This window comes from Trachemys scripta, chromosome 6 (assembly GCF_013100865.1).
Source record: "Trachemys scripta elegans isolate TJP31775 chromosome 6, CAS_Tse_1.0, whole genome shotgun sequence".
NCBI classification, from domain to species: domain Eukaryota; kingdom Metazoa; phylum Chordata; order Testudines; family Emydidae; genus Trachemys; species Trachemys scripta.
In genome coordinates, this window is record NC_048303.1 from 3,799,271 (window position 1) to 3,824,109 (window position 24,839).

At 40.9% G+C, this 24,839-nt stretch overlaps 1 protein-coding gene across 2 annotated transcripts in view; it reads left to right on the top strand.

Annotated features, from left to right (window-relative positions):
* Positions 1 to 24,839, top strand: part of KIAA1328 (KIAA1328 ortholog) — a 242,659-nt gene that overhangs the window by 80,086 nt on the left and 137,734 nt on the right. For both annotated transcript variants that reach the window (XM_034773571.1, XM_034773570.1), the window contains exon 5: positions 12,420 to 12,547. In XM_034773571.1, coding sequence (XP_034629462.1) covers positions 12,420 to 12,547 — 128 coding nt within the window. The remainder of the gene's footprint in view (positions 1 to 12,419; positions 12,548 to 24,839) is intronic.

The window sequence follows — 24,839 nt, forward strand, 5'->3', positions numbered from 1 at the left end:
TTATTGGGAGTGGACTACATCCACCCTGATTGAATTGGCCTTGTCAACACTGGTTCGCCACTTGTGAAGTAACTCCCTGCTCTCCATGTGTCTGTATATAATGCCTGCATCTGTAGCTTTCACTCTATGCATCCGAAGAAGTGAGGTTTTTACTCACGAAAGCTTATGCCCAAATAAATCTGTTAGTCTTTAAGGTGCCACCAGACTCTTTGTTGTTTTTGTAGATACAGACTAACACGGCTACCCCCTGATACTAGTCCAAATACTAGTGTTTGGATGTTAGTAGATGGTCTTGGCCACGTGATCCCTCCTTGTACTTCTGTTTTTCTGGTGGAGGGGAATTATTAATCCCTTCATGGAGGTGAAGGTGTAGGAGGGGGAAAATGTTTTTTCCTATCTAAACGTAGTGTCTGTACTTGAGGTACACTAGTTTAAAGATCCTCCTACTTAACATTTGCAGGTGAACATTTCTGAGTTTAGGGCTTCTGTTTTGTATTTAGCACTCAAGGGTTTGTTTTTGTGTGTGCGTGCTTGTGTGTGAGAGATCTATTTCTGGGCCCTACTAGAGAGAGAATATTTCTAGAAGTTTTGTTGACATGATTAATCATGGTTCTTTGTTCTGTTTCTTTAATTTAATCTCTTCAGTAATCTTGAATCACAAGGGAACAGAGAACACCAGAATGTCTTCAGATTTTGGTGGCAATGGTTCTGCTTGTCTGTGCCAGCTAGTGGAATGGTGTGTCCCCTTCTCAATCTGGAACTAAAGGAACTGAAATACAGATAGTTAAATCCGAGTGAAGGAAAACAAGTTGCCTTTTAATTCTCAGCTCTAAAGAGAACTGCATAGTTTCTCTAAACAAAGTCTTGCATTCTGAGCCATAGGGTTCATATTAGTGCACAGTGGTTGCTTGGTGAGAGAATAGCACTAGTAAAAGCAGCAGAACACGCCCTCTTTCATACAATACTGTTTGAGAGCTTGGCTTTGTAAATGATGTAGCAATGTGCATGTATTAATGAGGGGTATAATAGGTTTCAGTGAAACTGGGAGATAAGATGTGTTAATCTTGTATATTAAGTAGTCCTACAACAATGAACCTTATAATGAGACTGTTATTAAATCTTTTCTTCATTGGCTTCAGTTCAGTGTAACCAGCACTTCTCAGTGTGGTGCATTTAAGGCCAGTTTCTAGAAGAAAGCACTAACTTTCTGAAGCCTTTGTCCTTCTGAAATACGCATCTAAATTACAGAGATGCAGCTGATACACATGACAGAAAAATGACTCTCTGCCGTGTGCTGGCACACGAGATTTTTGTTTAAAAAAAAATTAAAATTAGTAATAATACTTGTACAGAATTTGTTGATTTGACCTCGACTGCCTTTCAGAAGAGGGCGCCTTGCATTTCCCTCATCAACAGTGTTGGTAGCAGATTGTGTTCTAACAAGGTTAGAAAAGCTGTCAAAATAGCAATAGTTCTAAAAGGAAAAACAAAATTAGCTAGAATGATCTATGATTCTGTATAGTTCTAATGAGAACAGCATGCAGGCTGTTATTTCACCAGTGCAAACAGTACCACAAGAAGGGCAAGACTTCCTGGCGTATTGAGCTTTTCTTTCTCCCCATCCTTGTCCAGCAACATGCCTTAGTGTTTTTCATCCAAGGATCACAAGACATAGGGGGGCTCAGATGCCCATTTTACTGATGGGGAATGATAGTTTAAGTGTATTTGCCGCTGCTTTAAGTGCATTCTGATAAGAAGTCACACTAGCCAAGCCTGATGTAGGCAATGCAGGCTGCAAACAGGCAACTGAGGAAGGTGACAACAAACAAAAGATTTATCCTGGTTGTTGAGGACTCAGTCGAAGCAAGGAATTGAACTGAAAACCTTTGTATCTGAGCGTAGTGGAGCTGCCACGTGGCTTAAAGAGGGTCTGCTTGTCTCTCAATATTATTCCTATTTGAGGTCCAGAAGAGAAGGTTTCAGCCAGAGGCATCAAATATATAAAATTGTGAAGAGTGATGATTGTTTTTCACAAGGAAGCAACAAGACTTAGAGCACTATGTATTCCCTGGTGGTCACCCATTCCGATACTAACCAGGACCAAACCTGGTTAGCTTTGTTATAAAATGAACTGATGTTTTGTGATCTTACATTCTCATTCTCTGCAAAGCAGCCGCCCTTTTAATTTAATATGCATGCTTTTTAATTCAGATGGCGGTCCTGTAGCTCTGCCTTGAGTCAGTTCAGGTTTTACAGCCCTGGTGTCTTTCTCCTCTCCTGATAGCACTCCCACCCTGTCCTTCAAACAGCTGCCACCCAGTTCATACTTTATCCTGTTAAATAACTCCCATTAGTGTGCCTTGATGGAACAGGATGAGCGTCCCTCTGCTATATAAGATACCTCATTTTCCCCACAGGCTAAAACCACCTTTTTTCCTCTCAGACTCCTTAAAGGAGGTCTGTTGTCAAATTAGAGAAAAGAACACAGCTGTTTGCATGTCAAGTAGTATTGGTCTGACTAATAGCTTTAATGGAAACAGTAACAGTTGCTACTATAAAAGGTTTTTAAATTCTCACAAAGGTCTCCAAATAAACACCGAGCATTTCTCGAGAGGTATTTTATGTAATACCATGAATGAATATGAATAAAGGGGACTCAGTTTAGGAAGAATGGTATCAGTAGGATTACACAGTTGACTTGCATGTTTCATAATGAATTATTAGACCCTTCCATATGACAAAATTAACCTCCAGGTTTGACAGTTACTCTCTTCTTAAAATTTAGGAAGAATGCTGTGGCTCTATAAAATGTTAGGCTATTGCAATCCCCATCAATGACCACTAGGGGGAGCGTTAGGTTTATTTTTCTTCTCTGTGGAGCTGACCAGTGCGTTTGTCATCTTTGCAGATGCACATATGGTAGAATATTATCATTTTATGGTTACAATTATGAGCAATTTGATAGAAAATGACAGCTAAATTATGCAGTGTTCCTTTTATTTGTTTTAATTTTGCACTCTAAATATGTAAAAGGAAAAAACAGCATGGTTTTTTTGTTGGGTTTTTTTTTTTTTGGTTGCGGTGGGAGGTGTAGTACTCTCTTTGGCTTTGCATTCTTCCAATACAGCACAGGTTGAGTTTACTTTTTTACTGCACACGATTAAATATGTGCAGCCCTTCACAGATGCTGTGAGTATTACTGGGGAGAAATCATGTACTACTAAATCCTCAAGGCTCCCCATCAGAAGGCTCATACGATGGACAAATGCATAAGTAATACAGTTCTTGACCATTTCCAAGAGAAACTGCATCCGCTCAACTCAGATAATGGCTGCACCACCCAAGGAAATGCTAAAGGAAATTTGTATATTTTAAAATCAATATGGATTTTGGCAAAGCTTCCTTAATGAACCCAGGTGCAATCTCATTTCTCTCTCTCTTTTCTGGCCCTTGTTTGAGCATTCTATACTATCACAATTTTTAAACCACGAATAAAGCCCTATTGCTGCATATGCCGGAGCTAGCAATTGCTTATAAAGAATAATGTTTTGTATTGTGTGTATTCTGTTTATTCAGTTCTTATATTGTGTCTATCACCGTGATATCTGAGCACCTTTTACTTGTGCATTAAGCAACTTAACTAGTATTTGTTGTGTGTGATTCATTCTTTCTCTCTCCCTCTCCCCAGGGGGAAAGTTGTGTGAGCAGTTTTAATTTTTTGTGTTTATTTTTATTTTTTTTCATGCTTATTATTTGGGTGCTGGAGCATGTGTGCATTTCACATGGAATGAAAAGTGGTGTGTTGTGTCTTTACCCACCTTTGGGCAGGAACCCACTGACGGCAAGCTGTCTAGCTGGCACATCCAGCAATGATAATTTTTAAGACATAAGGGCCCAATTCTGAGCTCCTTGCTTGAGCAAACTACCTACTGAAGTTTCTGATTTTTCAGATTAAGAAACTCATTGGTCCGTATTAAGAACTTTGAGGTAAAATAACTTGACTTCTGTGGGTTAATAGGGTGTTCACATACCATGAGGAATTAATTTTAACTTTGAAAGCTCTTAGTCTGTTCCTTTAGTCTTGCTGTAGTGACCTTTGGTTTGACCAGTTTTCAGATGCCCTACACTGTATTGTATTATCTCAGTGTTTTCAAATTTATTTTAAAGGTATACTCAGGAAAGCCATCAGCTCAGCAGAATAAAGTGGCTTGGTAGCTGCGAATACTAGCTCCTGTAGATCTGTCACTGGAGCTCCTGTAATTTTCATCTTATTTGTAGAAATAAATCATATTGGTACTTTGACCAGTATAGGAAGTTTAGTGCTTGTCATTGCTTTTTAAATCAATTTTAACAATTACTGTGCAGGTGGTATGGGTGGAGACGGAAAGGAAACTGCATGTTTAAGTTACTCTGGACTTATTGATGCCAGATGGGAACAGAAGAGATTTAAAACTGATATCGTACATATGCTGTCTGAAAGCTCAAAAGGACTACATTAGCCTAGTCCCTAACTTTGTTCTGAATGCTGTAGCTTTTGCTTAAGGTAGGTAACCATAACTTAACTAATTTGTATGCGCCATATGCAGTCTTGGCTCACTTCAAAGTGTAATCAAGTCATGAACTAATTATGATACCATATTCCCAAAGAATGTAAATTTAATTTCCCTTCAAACAGAATGGGAATGTATTAGCAGTTCCTTTATATGAGAGGTATATCATTCAATAACATAATGATGATGCTTCAAACAGGAGTGTGATTCTTAACTTTTGTGGGCATTGTGACCTTTTTCCTTATGTGTCTTCTTCTTTTACTCTTGCATCATGGATTAATTTACTAGCTACTGCTTAATAGCATTAAAATATTCAAGTGTGAATGAAAACATGTCTCTTGTGTTTCACATTTGAGAGCATAGCACTATATTATTATACTTCCCTTGCTCCTTCGGAGTGCTTTCAAATACTTGTTTCCTGAAGATCTCAAGGAAGTTGTGACTTGAACTGAATACTCTTGCACCAGCATTCACGCCTGCCCCAGAACCTTTTTAATACATTGAAAAATGGATGTGCAGAAATTTCCCTAGCAGCTTCTTAACTTGATTGTGCCAGACAGTCCACATAAGCTCAGTTATATAAGAACCAGTCAAGTGAAGTTGTTCATAAAACATTTTATTAACTTCAGTCTTCACGGCATCTTCAGAATTTAGGTAATAAAGCTACATGGAAGCTACCAGGCTTCACCTTTTCACAGAACAATAATTCACATAGGTTCAAACCACATTTTTTGTGGTGTAACTTTGAAGGCCCAAGAAGCATGTGTTGTGGCCAGACGCTGCTTTGTGGCAATGCATTCCTGTCGTTCTGAGGTGGACTGAACAGGGGGCCGAAGGAGGATATAAGTGTGTGTAGTGCATATATTTCAAATACAACTTGTATAATAAACTGAATTGTTAAAGAGCAGTGTGATCTTCTAATTAAATTTAGGTCTTATCTACATTGTGCTGCATTGTGGACTATGTGGGGGAATGGGGAATTGCAGAGTGTACCACAATTTGCGCTCTTACTGCCTTGTGTGGACCCTGCTGGTGTGAACTAAAAAGTACCTAGTTTCTGTTAACATAGTCCAGTTTGAAGGAAGACTATGTTAATGCAACTAGGCAGCTTTTAGTTCTTGCCAGCAGTAACCACAGGGGGAAAAGTGCAACATTTTGGTGCTCTCTGGAATTCACACCTCCTGTAGTCTGCACTGTAGTGCAATTTAGACACAGCCTTACCCTTGCTTAGAATCTTAGAACACTTCGGTGTAGATTTTAATGTTCTTACAACATGCTTGTTTATAAAAAAGAAACTGCTAGTATTGTGCATATGGCTTTTCATGTGTGAGTAGATGAAGCCACATCACGTTGGTTCTTGGTTTGTTCTTGATCAGGAAGAAGGGAGAGCCTGCAGGTGGAGATGGGAGTGGCATCTATATCATTTCTTTTCTTAAGGAATGATGTAGTTTTACTCCTATCGATATACAAATATTTTTGTACTGCTTCAGAAAGAGAAAGTAAAGCTTTGATCACCTACTGTGTCAATATATCAAAAAAAGTTGTGCTTGGATGATTTAATTAAAAAAATAATTCAGATCCAGGTCACTTTTAATTAAATTTACTTTGAACTTAGGCGAACAGCTGATGATGGGTCATCAGTGTTCCCGAAGACTGTTCGTGAACCCCTGCTTATCTTGTGATTTTTTTGCTATTATAATAAGCTTTAAACTTTTAAATGTAATTTAAGCTTTACAAACAACTTTTTTATAGTATTGTTTAGAGAGCGTACACTGAATTCACTGGGTTGGACCACATGTAAATGTCCAGAGACAGGTTTGACTGGCCTGGTGACAAAATTTCTTACTCTGAAGCATCTGAGTCAGTCATAGGCCATTTCTAAAGCATGAACATTCAAAGGCAATGGTGCATGCCAGTGCAACAGGAGGTCCTAGGTTAGTGCAGTTGTAGAGTGCCAGACTGAAGACCTTTCTTTGTCACAGAACAGCTGCAGCAGCCTAGTGGCAGTGAAAAGTTCTACAACCCCTGTACCTGCACCAATCTTCTTCCTCTCTGACTTGGCGGGAACATCCCTAGGAGTGAAGGGAGTTCACTCTGTGTCAGTCTTTGTCTTCTGTGCTGAGACTGTCATCAAGGGTGATAACTAGTCCTGATTTACCTGGATATCTGTCCATTGGCAGGGATTGAAAAATGTACTAGCCCATGCAAAAGATACATGCGCTGACAAGCCTTCCCCACACCCTGCGAAGATCACAGGCCCTAATGCCTGCACGCCCCTACCATTTGAAAAGATAGAGCAGTCATGCACATACTGTAGCCTATTGTCAACTTTTATTTATATTTTAATAACTTATGATATATTTCTTATGATATGTCTCCTTTCCCAGATTCACTCCACTTTTTCTTCTTCCCATAATAATCTCTGGACCTCCAGAGAATCCTCCACAGGGTGAGGGGCTGGATGGAGGACAGGATGGGTTGACTCCCACTTTCTAAAACAGGGTGGAGATCTACATGCAGAGGATCAAAATGACATGGGTTTGTGAATAAGGAAGGACCAGTGGTTAGAGTAGTAGTCTGCAACAGACATCCTTTGTCATCTTGGGCACATTGCTTACTCTCTTTGTGCCTCAGTTTGCCATCTGTACAATGGGGTAAGAGCCCTGCCTTACCTCACAGAGGTGTTGTGAGGATAAATACATTAAAGAGGGTGAGGTGCTTGGTACTATGGTGATGGGGGTTATAATTGTAAAACAATGTCATTTGAAATTGTCATCTTCCCTTGATAATAGTCTCTTGAAAATGTGCTTTTGGGACGGAAACTTCTCATGCTTGTTCTGTTTTAAGGCTTCGTCTCTTTACAAATTTGAGGCAAGAAATATCATTTTGAACAACAAAGGGTGAGAATTTGTTTTAAATAAAAATTCCTTGTGCTTATTTCCCCTCCCACCCTCAGGGGAATAATTCAGAAAAGATTGAACTTTGAAACTTTGGCAAGTAACTGGTCCTTGTTCTGAGGTCTCTGCTTGGCTAAATATGAAAATGTTCTAGATTAGCGGATTAGGGAACATGTTTGGAATTCTATCAAGTTGTAAAGCAGTGAGTATGGTTAGAGAAAGGTGCACCGGTTGATTGTTTTTCAGTGTTACACAAGTGAATATGCAGAAATGAAAAGCTTTACTAACGAAGCTACTGGAGGAAGTAGGCTCTGTAAGCCAAAAAACCCAGTGGTGCCCATAGTTGTTGTCAGGGTTCTCCCCCCTCACTCTGAACTTTGGGGTACAGATGTGGGGACCCGCATGAAAGACCCCCCATAGCTTATATTTTACCAACTTAGGTTAAAACTTCCCCAAGGCACAAATTGCTTTTCTTGTCCTTGGACGGTATTGCTGCCACTACCAAGTGTTTTACAGAAAAATTCAGGGAAGGATCACTTGGAATCCCTATTCCCCCAAAATATCCCCCCAAGCGCCTTCTTCCCCTTTCCTGGGGAGGCTTGAGAATAATATACCAACCCTTTGTCTTTAGGACACTGAAAATCAATCAGGTTCTTAAAAGAAGAACTTTATTTTAAAGAAAAAGTAAAAGAATCGCACCTGCAAAATCAGAATGGAAGGTAACTTTACAGGGTAATAAAAAGATTTAAAACACAGAGGACTCCCCTCTGGACTCAGTTTCACAGTTACAAAAACAGGAATAAAACTACCTTTGCAGCATAGGAAAATTCACAGATCAAAACAAAAGATAACCTAACGCATTTCCTTGCCTTACTTACAATTACTGTAATTTTAGATGGATCACTCCAGGTATGTTTTCAGGAGATGTTGTACCTGCTTGGTCTCTCCCTCTGTCCGGAGAGGGAACAAACAGAGAGAGCCACAAACAAATTCTCTCTCCTCCCTCCCCTGCCTGATTTGAAAGTATCTTCTTTCCTCATTGGTCCTTCTGGTCAGGTGCCAACTAGGTGATTTGAGCTACTTAATCCCTTTCAGGTAAAGTAATTCAGTACAGCTGCCAAGGAGGGATTTTATGCTACCCTTTTCTTTATATTTATGACAGCTGTATACACCATATGTGTGGTGCATACCATTGGCAAGGGCAGCACCACTTGCGGAAGGGGTAGTTTGTCTTGGGCCCCCAAACTGAGTGGCTGAAATTTGGCCCAGTAGCCCTTCCATCATGACGGATAGGCCATTGTGCCAAACCTGAGTGGAGCTGCAACCTTGTACACCAAGTCGCATTGCCACTCACTGAAATTTGGCCACTCGACGGCCGGGCCAGACCTTGGTGGCTACATGTGAAGTTAAACTAGTGGTTCAGTTGCGTGTACTATGTAAAAAAATTTCTGGGGGAGCCCCTGGTAGAACCCCCAGGTTTTCAATTAAAAACAAACAAACCAAATGTTAGGAAATTAAATGGAGAGGGGGGGGGGGGGGGGGGGGAATGCTATGTTGTTGCAACATTACAGTTTGCACTGTGAACATTACACAAAGTCAAGCAAATGTTAACATGCCTCCCGTGTAGATGTGTGGTATTTGCTATTATTTTTTCCTAAGGATGCTGTGGGGAGGGCCCTTGACTCTCTGACTACTGGGAAACTGGTAGTTATAATACAGCTGCTTATACTTCTAAACTCACGAGGGGGCTGCTAGTACTGCCAACAATCCTACATGCCCCAGAGGGGGCAAATTGGAGTGGTAGACGGTAACCATGGTCCTGCCCCAACCCTGTATATCAGTTTGCAGCTGAAAGGCAGTGCTGGGGAGGAGCATACATTAACGGCCACCATATTACCCACTTTACTCACCCCCCCTTGTGCCCCTGGAAGTCTGTCTGCTTCTGGCCTCCACAAGCATAATGCTACTAGCACCTGCTGCTTGGGCAATCCCGATTCTCCAAGACAAACCTCTCAAAGCAAGGTTTTTGCTTCTAAGAGCCATAAATGAACTCTGTATCTGTGACTTGAATCTATTGTTTCTCTAAATGAATCCTATAAAATGGACAGGATATGCAGCATGGTGAATTAGTATTGCTGTTAAAACCTGAACCTTTGCATTTCCTGACTTCTCATGATTCTCTTGTTACTATACAAGCTTAATACTGCATTAACAAACTTTTGTGTGTGTAACAAATTACAGTAATTCAAGTGTTAATTTTTTGTGCAACAAATGAGAATACAGTTCAGTGAAATCCTAAACAGCTCTAATCAGATAATTAATAACTTGTTAATCCAGTATTTGGACTCTTGAACTCTTAAAGAGATGTGATCTTATTTGAGCATTTAGCTATGTTTCAATTCTAGGATTTGTAGTCCTATAGATTTATGCCCCCCCCCCCCCATGAAATTTGTGAGTTTCTTCAAAGCAGATTGTGAAAGTATTTGATCAGCCTGTGTGTCTATATAGGTACTCATAGCCTCCTCCTCAGCATCATTGTATCATTCCCAATGAAATAGTGTAGGTCCTATTTGCATTTGTGTATGGCATAGAATCTTGTTACTTTGTAGGAATTAAGGTGCTCTTTCCCCACGTTTAGTAAAGATTTAATAGAGTGGAAGAGTAATATCTCATAGTAAGGCTTGCGTCTTAGAAAATTATACTGCAGTAAATGAACTAGCTTAGTAAGAAGTATCATCATAGCTAAAACTAAGCTACATTTGTCTAAATGAATGAACAGAGAACACTGATATATTATACCTTTTCTGTTTGATTGCTTACTCGTTACTTCACAATGAATGTCTCTAGTATTGTGTGAATGAACAAGGTTTTATCTTCTAATGCAGGGATTCCTAGCCACTGTCACAATGTGAACCATATTTAAAAAGGGAAAAAGTCTCATGGACTTTTCTCCTCCCATTCATACACATGCATCACCCCTCCCAATTGTGAACGCACAATATCCTTTTGACACTGCCAGCCATTGCTGACGTGTAGAAGTAATGTTAGGGAAGCAAGTCATGTTTTCAGCTTTTAATTAAATTGAGCAGCTAGAAGCAAGAAGAGACATCATCACGTGCACAGCAAGTGCTTCAAGGTTGCCTGTGGCCATGGAGCAGAGTTTGGGACCCTCTGGTGTAATGCATTCCCACTGTATTAGTTTCTTTGGGTGTGACTCTCATACTGTCTAATTTTCATGTTTGAAATACAGAACTATGTGTAATGCACTGGCAAGAACAAGAATAGATATGCCCTCACTATGTGTGTACCCCAAAGCCCATTAGGGTATACATTACACTCACCCACATCGATAGGGAACAGCAATAGGCAGATAGTGGGGTAAAGTCCTGTTGTATGAGGGAGGGGCTGTTGGAAGCAGAGTGAATTAAGAGAGACATAAAAATTTGATAAAGATAGGACTGTCTGTTTTTATATTCTGCCACATAACATGGGTTTAAATGAATTTGCCTATAATTTGTCTTCAAATACTGACATTTAACTCTTAGGCCGTATAAATGTACTGGCTTTTTCTACAGTAAAATTCATGCCCTGCGTCCAGGCTAATATGTTCACCTACTATAAACATTACTGCTTATGGTTACAGCTGGAATAAAAAATTCCTTTTATATACATCATAGCTGGCAGAGACTCCTGAGACCCCCACAAATCACTTCAGCCTTTTGGTGCTCTCTGACAAAATGCACAGAAATGTAAAACTGCTCCGGCTTCAGATGGATTGACTAGTAAAAGCAATTAGCTTATTTAGACCATTGTTTGTACCCTCCTTTATCTCAAGATGCTGAGCAAAGGTGTTTTAGAAGCTCTCCTTATTACTTTAGCATTAGATCTTAATCACCTCCCTTCTGCTCCCTTCCCAAAAAGCTTTGCTCATCCCATTTTTAGCTCTTTTTAAAATTATTTTTTAAAAGGATCGTAACGGGGAATAACAAAACGGTGAGTTATTTATGCAGCCATGATTGGCAAAAATGATTGCAACACGAATTTGCCCAGAAGCGATGATTAGATCATAAAAATGTTAAGGAAATCTGTAACTCAACACCATTTTATATATTTGAAGAAGTTTTTGTTCCCTACCTTAATTGTGATGACTTGTTATTAAAGTATTTATTCAGAGTAATCTCTTTGGACATTGAGCCCTTATCCCATCCGCATGCATAATTGAAATCAGGGAGGGGTGGAACGAGGGGGAAGCATAAATGGTTTACCATGCTAAATGAGCAAGGGAGGGAATTACACAATGACAGGTGATGAGCAGATTTATCTCCTTTTGGAATTTCAGTGCTGCAAGCAAGGCAGGGCACTATTGCTAATATCCTTGCAAATACCACAGTTTGCTGCTTCTACAGATAACAATCCAAAAATCATTGCCGGTCTCTGAAAGGCCTGTAGTCCTGCAACTGTGGCTGTGTTTATGATCCATCAGTAGTTCAAATTGAGTCTGTGGGCATCAAATCCATAGCTGTACTTAAAAAGTGGAATATTTACCGAGTTGGCTGTTAATAATTAAAGCATTGGCACTATCCTCCTTAGCTGAATACAAATAGGACCACATATGCAAAGAGGGCTGTAACTGCGCTAACTGAAATGGCATAACCTACCTCCTGTACTCCTCCCCTTCAAGTGTTTGTAAATTTGGTGAAGGTTTCGTCTCTGTCTTATGGGTGGGGGATAAGATTGCACTTGTTCTTGGTCTTTTCATTTCCCTTCTGGCACATCCATAGTAACCATCCATCTCCACCCTCCTGCCCCCACACACTCTCCATGCACACATGGTGTGTCTTTCTCTGAACTCTGCATTTTATGGCTTCAGTTACCACAGGACCAAAACAGATTTACACACAATAAATTTGGTATTTGTTAGATTTTAACTTTTCAATACGGAATATATTTTTCCCTTAACTTGCTGTCTCACCTCTTCAGCAGCAGTACAGAGAATGCCAGGAACTCCTGAGCCTATATCAGAAGTATCTATCTGAACAGCAAGAAAAGCTGACTGTCTCTCTCTCCGAGCTTGGGGCTGCCAAGCTGAAGGAGCAGCAGGTAAGCTCTCTCCCCTCACCATTTCTTTAATTACCGTATTTTCCGGCGTATAAGACGACTGGGCGTATAAGACGACCCCCAACTTTTCCAGTTAAAATATAGAGTTTGGGATATACTCGCCGTATAAGACTACCCCTCTTCCAACGCACACCAAAAAAAAATTAAAAAAACATCAGATTTGATTTCAATATGGTAATTTTAATTCAAATGCTTATGACATGCAGGTACTTAGCAGGAAAACTGTCACTTATAAACATAAGGCTGTTTGACATCAAACATGTAAACATAAAACAGTGCAAGTGGATTAAACTTTTCCTAATTCACTCTAAAGCTGAAAGGAAGGATAAGACAATAAACCCATGGGAGCTGCCATGCTGTTTGTTTTCTAAGCTGTCAACCAAACTGGAACTGATGATGATAGGAGGAAGATAACAAACAAGAGAGAGAGAGCAAGTGCCGGGCAAGTCCCTGGCGAGTTAGCAACGCCCATCATAACTGCAAGCTACGGTATTTTTACAGGTTTTGCTGGCGTGACAGTTTCCCTTTAAAAGCCTTCAAAATCCTCCTGTTCGTCATCTGATATCATAAGTACATCAATGACATCTTGTGATACATTTGTAAGGCAGTCATCGTATGGATCGAATTCCGTATCAGATGGTGTGGTCTCAGCTTCGGCTTCCTCTTCATCTTGCCACAAGTAGTCGTCCTCCATACCATCTAATGAATTTGATATGCCACACTTCTTGAAAGACTTGATTACTGTTTCTGCATCAATATCATTCCAGGCTTTTATGACAAACTTGCACAAAACATCCAACTGTGGAGCACGCATGTTTCCTCCTTTTGTGAATGACTTTTCGCCGCTAACCATCCATTCATTCCACCGTTCTTGAATGCGATCTTTAAATGGCTTGTTTAGGCACACATCCAGTGGCTGTACCAACGATGTCAATCCTGCAGGAATAACTGCCGCATCTGTGTTTAGTCTTGCAAGCATTTGCTTGGTGCTGGGAGTTAAATGAGCCCTGAACATATCCCACACCAGTAGACTACATTTTTGAATAAGTCCACCTGGTCGCCTGCTCCATACATTATCAAGCCATAGCTTTACCCCTTCTTCATCCATCCAGCCTTTTTCATTCACATGTACAAAACAACCAACAGGGAACTTGAATTTCGGCATTGTTTTTCCTCTAAAAATAATCATTGGTCTCAGTTTGGCGCCATCAGCTGTGCATCCTAGTACCACTGTAAAACTGGACTTCTCATGTCCTGTTGTTTTAATTAAAATTGTTTTTTCACCTTTTTGATGGACAGTTTTATTTCCAACCATATCAAAATTCATTGGAGTTTCATCCATATTTCCAATACTACTTAACGCATAGCCATGTTTAGTGCGCTGTTGTATTACGTATCGATGGAAACTATTTACTTTGCTATCAAGATCTGCAGGTAATTTTGGGGCAATTTTCATCTTTTGCCTCAGTATCATATTATGCCTTCCCATGAATCTAGTACACCAGGATACAGTGGCCTTAAATCTGTTGCTGTGATCTGGGTTAGATTTGGCCCACTGAAGTGCAAACAAATGTATTTTATTTCGTGTCACTACATAACCGTTTTGGCGATGCTCATTCACCATGTCTGCTACATGTTTTTCGAGTTCTGGCCAATGTGGAGTGCCTCTTCTTAATGCACACTTACCCCTTGGCATACTCTTTAATGCTTTTTCATTTGCTTTCCAGTCCCGAACCATCTTTTCTGTTACTCCATATTGTCTTGCAGCAGCGCAGTTATTATGTTCCATGGCAAAGTTTACAACTTTAAGTTTGAAACTGGCTTCATATTTCTTTCTTCTTGCTGGTGGAGCCATGATGGGGTTTTGACTGTTGGACATTTGTATACTGTACTGTATGTACTGGTGCTATACTGTATGAACAGGTACAGATACTGGTGCTGTACTGTATGTACCTACCACTTACACCTTCCCGGTGAGGCGCCCCCTCACCTCGTCATCGGGCGGGGATGCGGCCGCGGCCGTTTTTGAGCTCCCCCCACCATATGCGGCGACCGCAGATTCTCCAGTCCGGCTTGGAAGTTTCAGCACCCGCCCTATAAGACGACACCCGGCGTATAAGACGACCCCTGACTTTTGAGAAGATTTTCCTGGGTTAAAAAGTAGTCTTATACGCCAGAAAATACAGTACTATATTGCCAATCCCACTGAAACACCCTTCCACTTGCTGTCAGAGCTGTAACTGTAACATGTTGTCTTATGGTATATAAATGTTCTTGCACTATTCTGTGATTGGCATTTCCATGGCCCTTTTCCCTAATACATGGACTGGAGGTAAGAAATTATTACTTAAAGCAACCCTTGGATCAGTAAATCAGGTCAAGTTCATTGATTCAACTGCACTGCGGTGGGAGCTGTGAGGAATCCCTTTCTTTCAGTCTAAGGGGTAAGGGGTGCTGTTGCCTTCCTTGAGCCCTTTTGGACAACGTGTGCTTCACAGAGAATTTGCTATCGTTTTAGAAATAGCCTTTTAAATGTCCAGCATAATTTTCAGTGAGTGAAAAAGAGATGGAAGCAGGTGAGCTTGGCCGATAAGAACTTTTCCTGTCTATCAGGGAGTCCGTCTCTTCTTGAACCTTCATAAAACAACTACTAATTGCACATAACGTTAAAAGAGAACATATTGGTTGAGATGCTGTATGTCCTACCTAAGTGGTTAAGTGGTCTAAGGTTCCCGTATGCTGAAACCAGAAAGTAGCTAAAGACCTTGCTATTAGTGATTTGCTGAAAGCTAGTTACTTGATTTATGTACCTGCTGATAGCTGATCCTTTTGCCAGGATGAAGATAATGGCTCTGACCAATGTTATTCTTATCTACTCTTCTTCTTCAAAAAAAATTGCCTCTGCAGATTTCCACTCTTGGTGTCTCACATGAGCCTATAGCTTCTAATAGTGGTATAGCTTTTAGGTCTTGAGCCTTGAAGCATCTGCTAGGGGCTTCTATTATCATATGTGCTGGGCAATGATCTCAGCACTGTAGAAAACCCAGAAGGTGACACAGTGTGCTTCGTGGAGCTTACATTCTAACAAAACTACAGACTCAGCTCGCTGTTGATAAAGTCTATCTTGGTGAATGGTGTTTGGCTTTTCTTTTTAATAAGTGTGTAAGAGCACTTAACTTTGTATTTAGAAAGAGGAACTGACTTTCCCCTTCAGTTTCCTGTTGTATACAATGTCCTGCTGGTGAGGTTTGGGTTTTATAAATATTGATAGAAATTTTTGTGTTCTGCCACATTTAAAATCTTGTGTATCTTTGTCTGGTGTGGCTTTCTTAAGATTAGCAAATCTTGCCTGAGAACTTCTGGTCCTGCTATTCTGTCTCATACCTGCACTTCACTGGGGAATTTGAAAAAGCCAAGTTGAAGCTCTCTCAGTAGTTCAACACAGACCAGCCTGGCAGTGCCAGCTGTGTTTGGGGTGAGGCAAGTTATGTTTGAGATTTTTTTTACCTTGAACCAGTTGAGAGACAGACAGATATCTTTAGCTCTTGCTCCTGGGTAATATACCTGGTATCAGGTCATCCACCATAGCTTCTATGCCAAAGTGTAAAGACAGACACAAGTAAAAAAGCATCACCTCAAGAATTGTGCATGAGCACATATCAGTGCAGCACCTAATGCTCATTGCCATTTGGCGAATAGTTTGGTGCCAAGGACCGTCATGGAGTCATGACTGGGACTGACTCCAACTCCAGTGTCTGAAATGTGGTGCGTTGAGACCTTCCACCTTGCTTGTCCCGTTTTCCCTCCTTTCATCCCATTTTAATGGCAGCAACTCTTTTACCTATTTAAGATGAGACCTCTTCATTGCTGGATGCTTTCTAAATTTAGCTCTGCTGACACTTCTCGGCCAAACTTCTGTGAAACTCAAGGTATTGAGCTCCTCTTCTGTGAACTCCTACTGGTTGCAGTCTAGCCATGCTTCTCTCTCCTTTTCTCTCTGCAACTATGTCTACTCTACACAGTTAACACAGGTGGTTGGTACCTAGGTCTGAGCACCTGGGGTAGCCTGGCCTGGGTGTGACCATCCCCACTGCAAAGCCATACCCACATTACGGTGCCCTCATTATTTCTGCACTCACCTGTATGTGGGGGGTGTCAGGGCTGATTCCCCACTCTGGCACTTTGAGTGCAGAAGTTGGGGGCCCGCAAGGATTTTAAAAATTAATACTGGCCACTCCAGGCTGGTATTAAACTCCCAAGGTCACAGCTTCTCTCTGACCTTGGATGGATAGATGCTGCCAGCACCCAAGTGCAAACCCTCCCCCCTTTTGAGAACTCAGGAGAGAGCACTTGGGAATTCCTTCCTGTGGGGTACCTTCAAGCCCTTTCACCCACCCCCTCCGGGGAAGAGCTGAGAAAGAAAACAAAGGAAATCAGCCATTGCCACTAGCTAATTAAACAATATTGCACAAACCTCCTAGGACACCAACAATTCAATCCTGTTCTTAAAAAAGGTAAATTTTATTAAAAACAAAAAGAAAGAAAATACATCTGGAACATAGGATTTTGCTAGATTTTAAAAACCCACTTATACAAATTAAATATCAAGAATAACCTTCTTGAGGTCCAGCTTAAAGGTTACAAGCAAAACAAAAGCATTTGGGGTTAGCACAGAGTCCCAAAGCCATAAGAAATAAACAAAATAAACCTAATTGCATCTTCCTACAGATTTTCTGATCTACTTACATATCTGGGTTTCCAAATAAGCAATTTCTAGGTATGATTCTGATGATTTTCATACCTGGCCTTCAGCTTCTCATAGCATAACTGCTGCCCTGTTCCCTTTTTCCCCGGAGCACAACAACAGACAAATGGAAACTTTTCCCAATTTTAAAAAGTTCTAGCCCTCCCATTGGCTCTTTTGGTCAAGTGCCCATTTACTTCCCTTTACCTACGCATGCAGTCAGACTTTTTAACCCTTTACAGGTAAAGCAAGTAGAGAACAGCTACCAAGAGGGAACAGCTAACTGGCTGGCTGGGTGTCCACAAAAGGGAGCCACTCTCCCCCACCCCCCATTTATCATAGGGGGGCATATATAATGGGTCTTTGGGCTGAGACACGCTTTATGGATGCCGCCAACACGTCTTCCAGAGCAAGTGATAATATGGACACGCCTGGAAAGAGAAAAAGAGGGTGACCGAGAGAAACATTATGCAGAACAATAGAGAAGCCAAACCCATCAGCGTGACACTCAGCAGCCTGAACAGACCAGCACAAGATTGAAATAAATGGCAGAAACTGGTGGATTCACCTGAGGGTCCAGGAGATTAAAGAAAGAAGACTGGAGGACTCGAGTGATTTAGCCTGTGTCCTTATTGCAAAGTGTGTGGGTTCCCGGCCAAGTTTAAGCCTTGTTTCCTAGCCTACACCACCAGCCAGGTAAACTAGCCTGTATATTTAAAGCACCTTTAAACCTGGGCTAGAGGTTTTCTATGTAGTCAGAAGGGGGGTTAAGGCTAAAACCCAGGTAAGAGCCTGGGTTAACTGCAGTGTAGACATAGCCTAAGTGTTAAAGTTTGGGAGACCATTTAGCTATGTGAACTAAGAAGGCATTGAATAGCATCTCTAAGTAATTTAACTAGTTGAAGGTCATCTGATTGGTCATGAGCACTTTCCTTACAGTTGCCCAGAACCTGGTAGACAATTCAGCATTGTTATTTACCTACCCTAATCCTCACAGAGGAGCAAGTTATATTGAGAGAACACCAGAAACAGGGGGTGACCCAGCATGTTAGTCCGTGTTCAGGGGTTGACAAAGAGAGTCAATGTGCTTTTTCTGACTAGAGCTGCATATTCGAAGTGTCAGGGTAGCAGGGCAAAGTTCTCTGTAGTGAATGCAGTAATTCCCCAGCTGTGTCCTATAGAGTGAAGTTGGAATTGATAATCAGAGCCAGTTGCCACATGGAGGAAGAAGGAAATGACAGGTAAAGAGCCCTCCTTTGGTCTGATTTAAAATTACTTTTTACTGCTCTTAAACTCTAGGCCACAGAAAGCCAGTCTTCTCGGTGATATTTGTGTTTGGGGAGGGGGTTCTGGAACAGCCTTCCAATAGGAGTAGTGGGGGCAAAGAACTGAATCAGTTTAAGATGGAGCTTGATAAATTTATGAACAGGATTATATAATGGAGTTACTTGTGGACTAGAATTAATCCAGGAGGGTCTTTCCTGTCCTTTGTTCTTATATTGTTTAGGCTGAAGAAAGCCTTATAGAATCATAGAATTGTAGGACTGGAAGGAACCTGGAGAGCTCTTCTAGTCCAATCTCATGCACTCCAAGCAGGACTAAGTATTAAACCATTCCTGACAGGTGTTTGTCTAATCTGCTCTTAAAAATCACCAATGACGGAGATTCCATAACCTCCCTGGGAAATTTATTCCAGTGCTTAACCACCCTGAGAGTTACGAAGTTTTTCCTAATGTCCAACCTAAATCACCCTTGCTGCAATTTAAGCCCATTGCTTCTCAGAGGTTAACAAGAACAATTTTTCTCCATCTTCCTTGTAACAACCTTTTACGTACTTGAAAACTGTAATTATGTCCCCCTCTGTCTTCTCTTCTCTAGACTAAACAAACCCAATTTTTTCTATCTTCCCTCATATGTCATGTTTTCTAGATGTTTAGTCACTTTTTTTGTTCTTCTCCGGACTCTCTCCAATTTGTTCACATTTTCCCCAAAATGTGGCACCCAGAACTAAACACAGTACTCCAGTTGAGGCCTAATCAGCATGGAGTAGAGCAGAAGAATTACCTCTTGTGTCTAGCTTACAACACTCCTGCTAATACATCCCAGAATGATGTTTGCTTTTTTTGCAACAGTGTTACACTGTTGACTCATATTTAGCTTGTGATCCAAACTCCTTCCTAGACAGTCATTTCCCATTTTGTATGTGTGCAACTGAGTGTTCCTTCCTGAATGGAGTACTTTGCATTTGTCCTTGTTGAATTTCCTCCTATTTACTTCAGACCATTTCTCCGGTTTGTCCAGACCATTTTTAAATTTTAATCTTTCCCGAGTTCTCTTTAAATTGCCAACCATGGGGAACTTTTTTCTGTTTTGTTTATTTTGATTGAGCTCGGGAAAGCCTGGATACATCAAAGGAGACTGTAAGAGCTTCAGTTATTGGCTTGCTACCCAACCATAACCCTCCTGGCTTGTTACACAGAGGTAGATAACATTTCCTTCTTTTTGTAACTGCTGTCTGTTCTCACTTGTGGAATTGGCACCTGTAGTTTGAGTTGCCAAGGTACCAATCCCACAAGTGTGAATAATCAGAGGTGACACTCCAAAGAACAGTTACATACAGGTAACCTTTTCTCTTCTCTGCCCTGCAGAACCACATGGGAGGACACCCAATTAGACTTTGTAAAGAATGCCTCTTAATGTGGTCTAGTTAGAACTCTGTCGTCTCTGTTCTTCTCTACCTCCCATTTTTAATCTAACTTTTTTTTTTTTATTTGACTTGTGATCTCATGCCACACCCATCATCATGGCATCTTCTGCTGTTTACCTTTCTACTCTTCCTTCCTTATTTTTATGTGGATTAATACTGATAAGGCTGCCCATTCTCTGCAGACTTGGACTGTCATTGCAAGGTCACCTTTCAGTATCCAAAAGCGGATTTCAGTATTAGGAATGTGGAGTAGCAAAAGAGAATGAGGCACACTGTCAAGAAAAGAAATGGATAGTTGTGTAGCAACCAAATGACTGCAGGAGATACAATACTATTGCATCTGTGACTGAAATGCAGCTCTGATTCTTATCCACGTTGAACTAATGCTACTACTTTGAGTTACGTTTAGTTTGCCTGCATCTTGTCATCCTTTTGTGACCTCGGAATTGCTGTTGTTCATAATCTCGGCTTAGTAGTAGGGTCCTTTAAACAGAAGCCAACCCTCAAAACGTAATATCCTGGTAGTGGTAGACTGAAATTGTTGGGAAAATGGTGGTGAAATGATTTAAGACAGAACTTTTGTGGAGTCCATCAGTAACTGGAACATGAAGCATCTTTTTTTGTGAGATAAAGTTAATTCCATTTGAAAAGATACTTAAGGTGACATGAATTGAATTATTCAAACTGGCCTTCTTAGCATTAACTCTAGGTTAATATCTCATGATGCCTCTGGTTTCATTAGAGGAGTTTTAAGTACATAACTTTTTTATAATAAATTCAATACCTAGAAGCTGAACTAAAATTGGTTTACTTTCCACCACCCCATAAAAAGAAGCATTAATTGTAAAGTGACTATTAAAGTGCTCAGTAAAGAAGAGTCAGACAGATGCAAAGAGATAGCTTTTGTGTAAAGGAAGTGAAGAGCTCTACTGAACAATAGGTTTCTGCCCTGATATTAATAGAAAATGCCATCCATATTAAAACATAGTTAAATCTCTATCAAAAACTATTTTGGACATCTTTCTGTTGCTCCCAACTGTTCATCCTTTGCCATTTCAAGAAGCTTTACACGGAGATGTAAAGAAAATTGCCGTTGTTCTAGGTAATCAGGTCTGACCTAATTATACCCTGCTTCACTGCCATCTCAAACAGTGGAAAGAATCCAATTTACGTTGGCAAGTATGTGGCTGATGAAATTGTGGAAGTGTTCCACAGCTTTGAGTAGGACTTGACTCTCAAGAGCTGGACTGACAGCTGAACTTTTACTGGAATGGAATTCTTGATCTTCTGTTGAAGGGAGGAGAATATCTTTAGCCATGGCTCTGCCTGTTTCATATGAATCTTTTTATTTTCAAGTACAGCTGGCTGCTTTTATTTCTTATTTGTATAAGATTATCAAGACATCTGTTGATTCCCTTGGCTCAAGAAGATTCGTGTTCACCAGATTCTCTGTTTTCAGCTTGGGTTCTGCCCGAGCTAAACAGCAGCAAGGAAAACCTAACAGAGTGAATTCCAAATCCCGACAAATTCCAAGGGGAATCCCAACAAATTCCAAAGTCGTCTACTCCTTGTTCTTGTGTGTTATGTATTAGTTTATCTGTTGTTTAGCACCCAGAGTTCCCAGTTAAGAGCAAGGTGCTATTTAACAAAGTGCTGTACAAACACATATGAAAACAGTGTCTCTGGCCTGGGAAGTATATGATCTAACAAGATTAGCATTCCTTTTTGGAGACTAGATTTGATTTAAAAAATAAATAAATCACTGGTTCATCTTAAATGTTACTGATACGATATTGCGTGTAGTTTTAAAATAAAAACTGAAGAACTCCCTTCCCAGAAAAAACAATGAGGAGTCCTTGGGGCACCTTAAAGACTAACACATTTATTTGGGCTAAAACCCACTAAAACCCACTTCGCTTCACAAAGCCCACGAAAGCTTATGCCCAAATAAATGTGTTAGTCCCTAAGGGTATGTCTTCACTACCCGCCGGATCGGCGGGTAGTAATTGATCTATCGGGGATCGATTTATCGCGTCTTGTCTAGACGCGATAAATCGATCCCCGAACGAGCTTCCTGTCAACTCCGGAACTCCACCTGAGCGAGAGGCGGTAGCGGAGTCGACGGGGGAGCCGCGGCCGTTGATCCCGCGCCACGAGGACCTGAGGTAAACTATTCAGGTAGCTGAAGTTGTGTATCTTAGATCGATTCCCCCCCGCCTCCCAGTGTAGACCAGCTCTAAGGTGCCACAAAGACTCCTCGTTATTTTTGCTGATACAGACTTAACATGGCTACCACTCTGAAACCTTCCCAGAAAAGACCAAAGATCCTGCTTTCTTTTCATCTCTATGGCTAAAGCTCTTGTCCACATCTGTCATCCTCTGCCTTAACAAAGGTAATCTTTCAAAGTTCTGTCATCTGGGTTATTTCCTTGGAAAAGGTTTTGTGTGTGTGTGTGTGTGTGTGTGTGTGTGTGTGTGTGTGCGTGCGGAGGGGGGTCAGTCTGCACAAACCAAGCTCTTTTTTTCCCCTTTTCACAGGTCACCTTTAAAAGCATTGTTTGGCTTGATTAAAGAAAAAAAAAATACGCAAAGGGTTTTGAATGCTGGGAGGCAAACCTGCATGATAGAATTTATTTTGTTGTTTACCCAGCTGTACTGGAACAATAGATGAGCCCATCTGAAAGATAAACATGGATCGGGACAATAAATTAAGAACTACTATAATCTGAAGTGGACCCAAAGGTATCAGATAATTTGGGAAGGGAAGTAGCCAGGAAGAGGCAAGGGCTTAACTTAAGTCAATATTAGTTAGGAGTAGTGATGAGTTTGGTGGCATTTAGGTAACTTGGATTTTTCTTTAACTTAAATTTAGGGCTAGCCTGAAGGTGCTTTTAGTAGCATCTATATATGAGATGTATATTATCTAACAATCCTTTTTTATGACTTTTTCCTCTCCGTTCCACACATTGCCAATAAATACTGCTTTATTTAAAGTGAATTGAGCTTTGACTGTTATAGCTGGGGAAATTACTGACTAGTTTTCTCAAAGGGAACGGAACTGTAGGCTGAAAGGAAGCAGATAAAGGTGAACGTGACATCCTCTGAATCAATGAAGGGTATGGAGAAGGTTGCAGCCTACTTCTTGAGCAGAGCCACAGAAGGGCCAGAGGGTGACACAAATCCAGGAGGACCAAACTGTAATATCCTTGGGGGTAGCAGTTTTAGGAAGAAATCACTGGAGACACAGAGAACTGTAAACCTTACAACCAGCCATTTATTGCTACCCACTGAACTAAACAAAAACTAGCCAAAACTGGCTGGGCTATCCCCTAATAATCTAACTCAGTTGCAATAGCAGCAACAAGATTCTATTACCATGACAACCAAATACACAAACAAACTAAAATGCAAAGATCGATCAGAAGAAGGTGTGACAGGAAACGCTAAGCTCTTCAAACTCATCCCTACTAGCTCAGTTAAGGCATTGGGCTCAATTTGGATTTGCCACAGTCTTTCTTGTGTGACCCTGGGCAAGTCCCTTACTGACCCTGTGCTTCACTTCCCCATCTGTAAAATAGGAATAAAATATCCTTTCTCCCATCCCTTGTCTGTCTTCTCTATTGAGACTGTAAGTTTTCTGGGGGGCAGAGGCGAACTTTTACTATGTATTTGCGGAATGACTAGCAAAATGGACATTGAAGCTAGAAAAAAAACAGACTGGAAATAGGGCATACATTTATAACAATGAGAGTAATTAACCATTGTAACAATTTACCGTGGGTCATGGTGGATTCTCCATCACTGACCATTGTAAAATCCAGTTTGGATGTTTTTCTAAAAGATCTGTTCTAGGACTTATTTTGGAGAAGTTCTACAGCCTGATATTCTACAGGAGGTCAGGCTAGATGATCACCATGGTCCCTTCTAGCCTTAGTATCTATGGAATGGGACCCTGATCTCAGTGGGGGTCTCTTGGGACTACCAGTATGCCAGTAAAAAAAACAACTACTACTCTTCAAGTGTTTGCCTACATCTGTTCCACTTCTGGTGTGCGTATGCCAGAAATCAGAACACTTTAGCCAGCAATGTCCGTTGGCTGCATGTGCACCCTTTGTGGCCTTGAGCCTCTGTACCAACAGTTTTAAGCTGGGCGGAGCAACCAACCGACCCTCAATTTTTCCCAGGGCTTCATTTGTCTAAGGCTGAAGCAGCATTACCCACATTAGATGTCCTTAGGGTTCTATCTTATTATAAAAATAGAACAAAACTATTTAGGTTATCACATAGGTTATTTATTTCTATTGCTGAAAGATCTAGGGGTCAAACAATTTCAACCCAGAGAATTTTCAAGTGGGTGTCAGTTGCATTAAGTTAGTGTATGAGAGAGCTAATTTAGAACTCCGGGGGCAGATTAGATCACATTATACCAGGGCACAGACAGCTTCTGTGGCCTCAGGGATATTTCTCTAACTGTCATAAGTAATGCTGCTACATGGGGTAGTGTATATGCTTTTACTAGGCAATACTGTATTCTAGAGGCATCTCGCTTGGATGCTCTTTTCTGCAGGACTTTGTTGCAATTCGTGTTTGATTAGACTCACAGTACCCTCCTCCGATGTTTGTACAGTGCTTGAGTCACCAGAAATGGACTACATGTAGACTAACTCTTGAGATGTGTTGTCTGTGTGTCCCAGGACTCACCCTCCTTTCCCCACTATTGTAGAGTCTATTAACATGGCATTGATGGTTGTGAAGGAATGGAGGGTCAGTAGGTTGCTCTGCCCAGCTCCGGTGCATGAAGGACACAAGGTGCAGCCAATAGA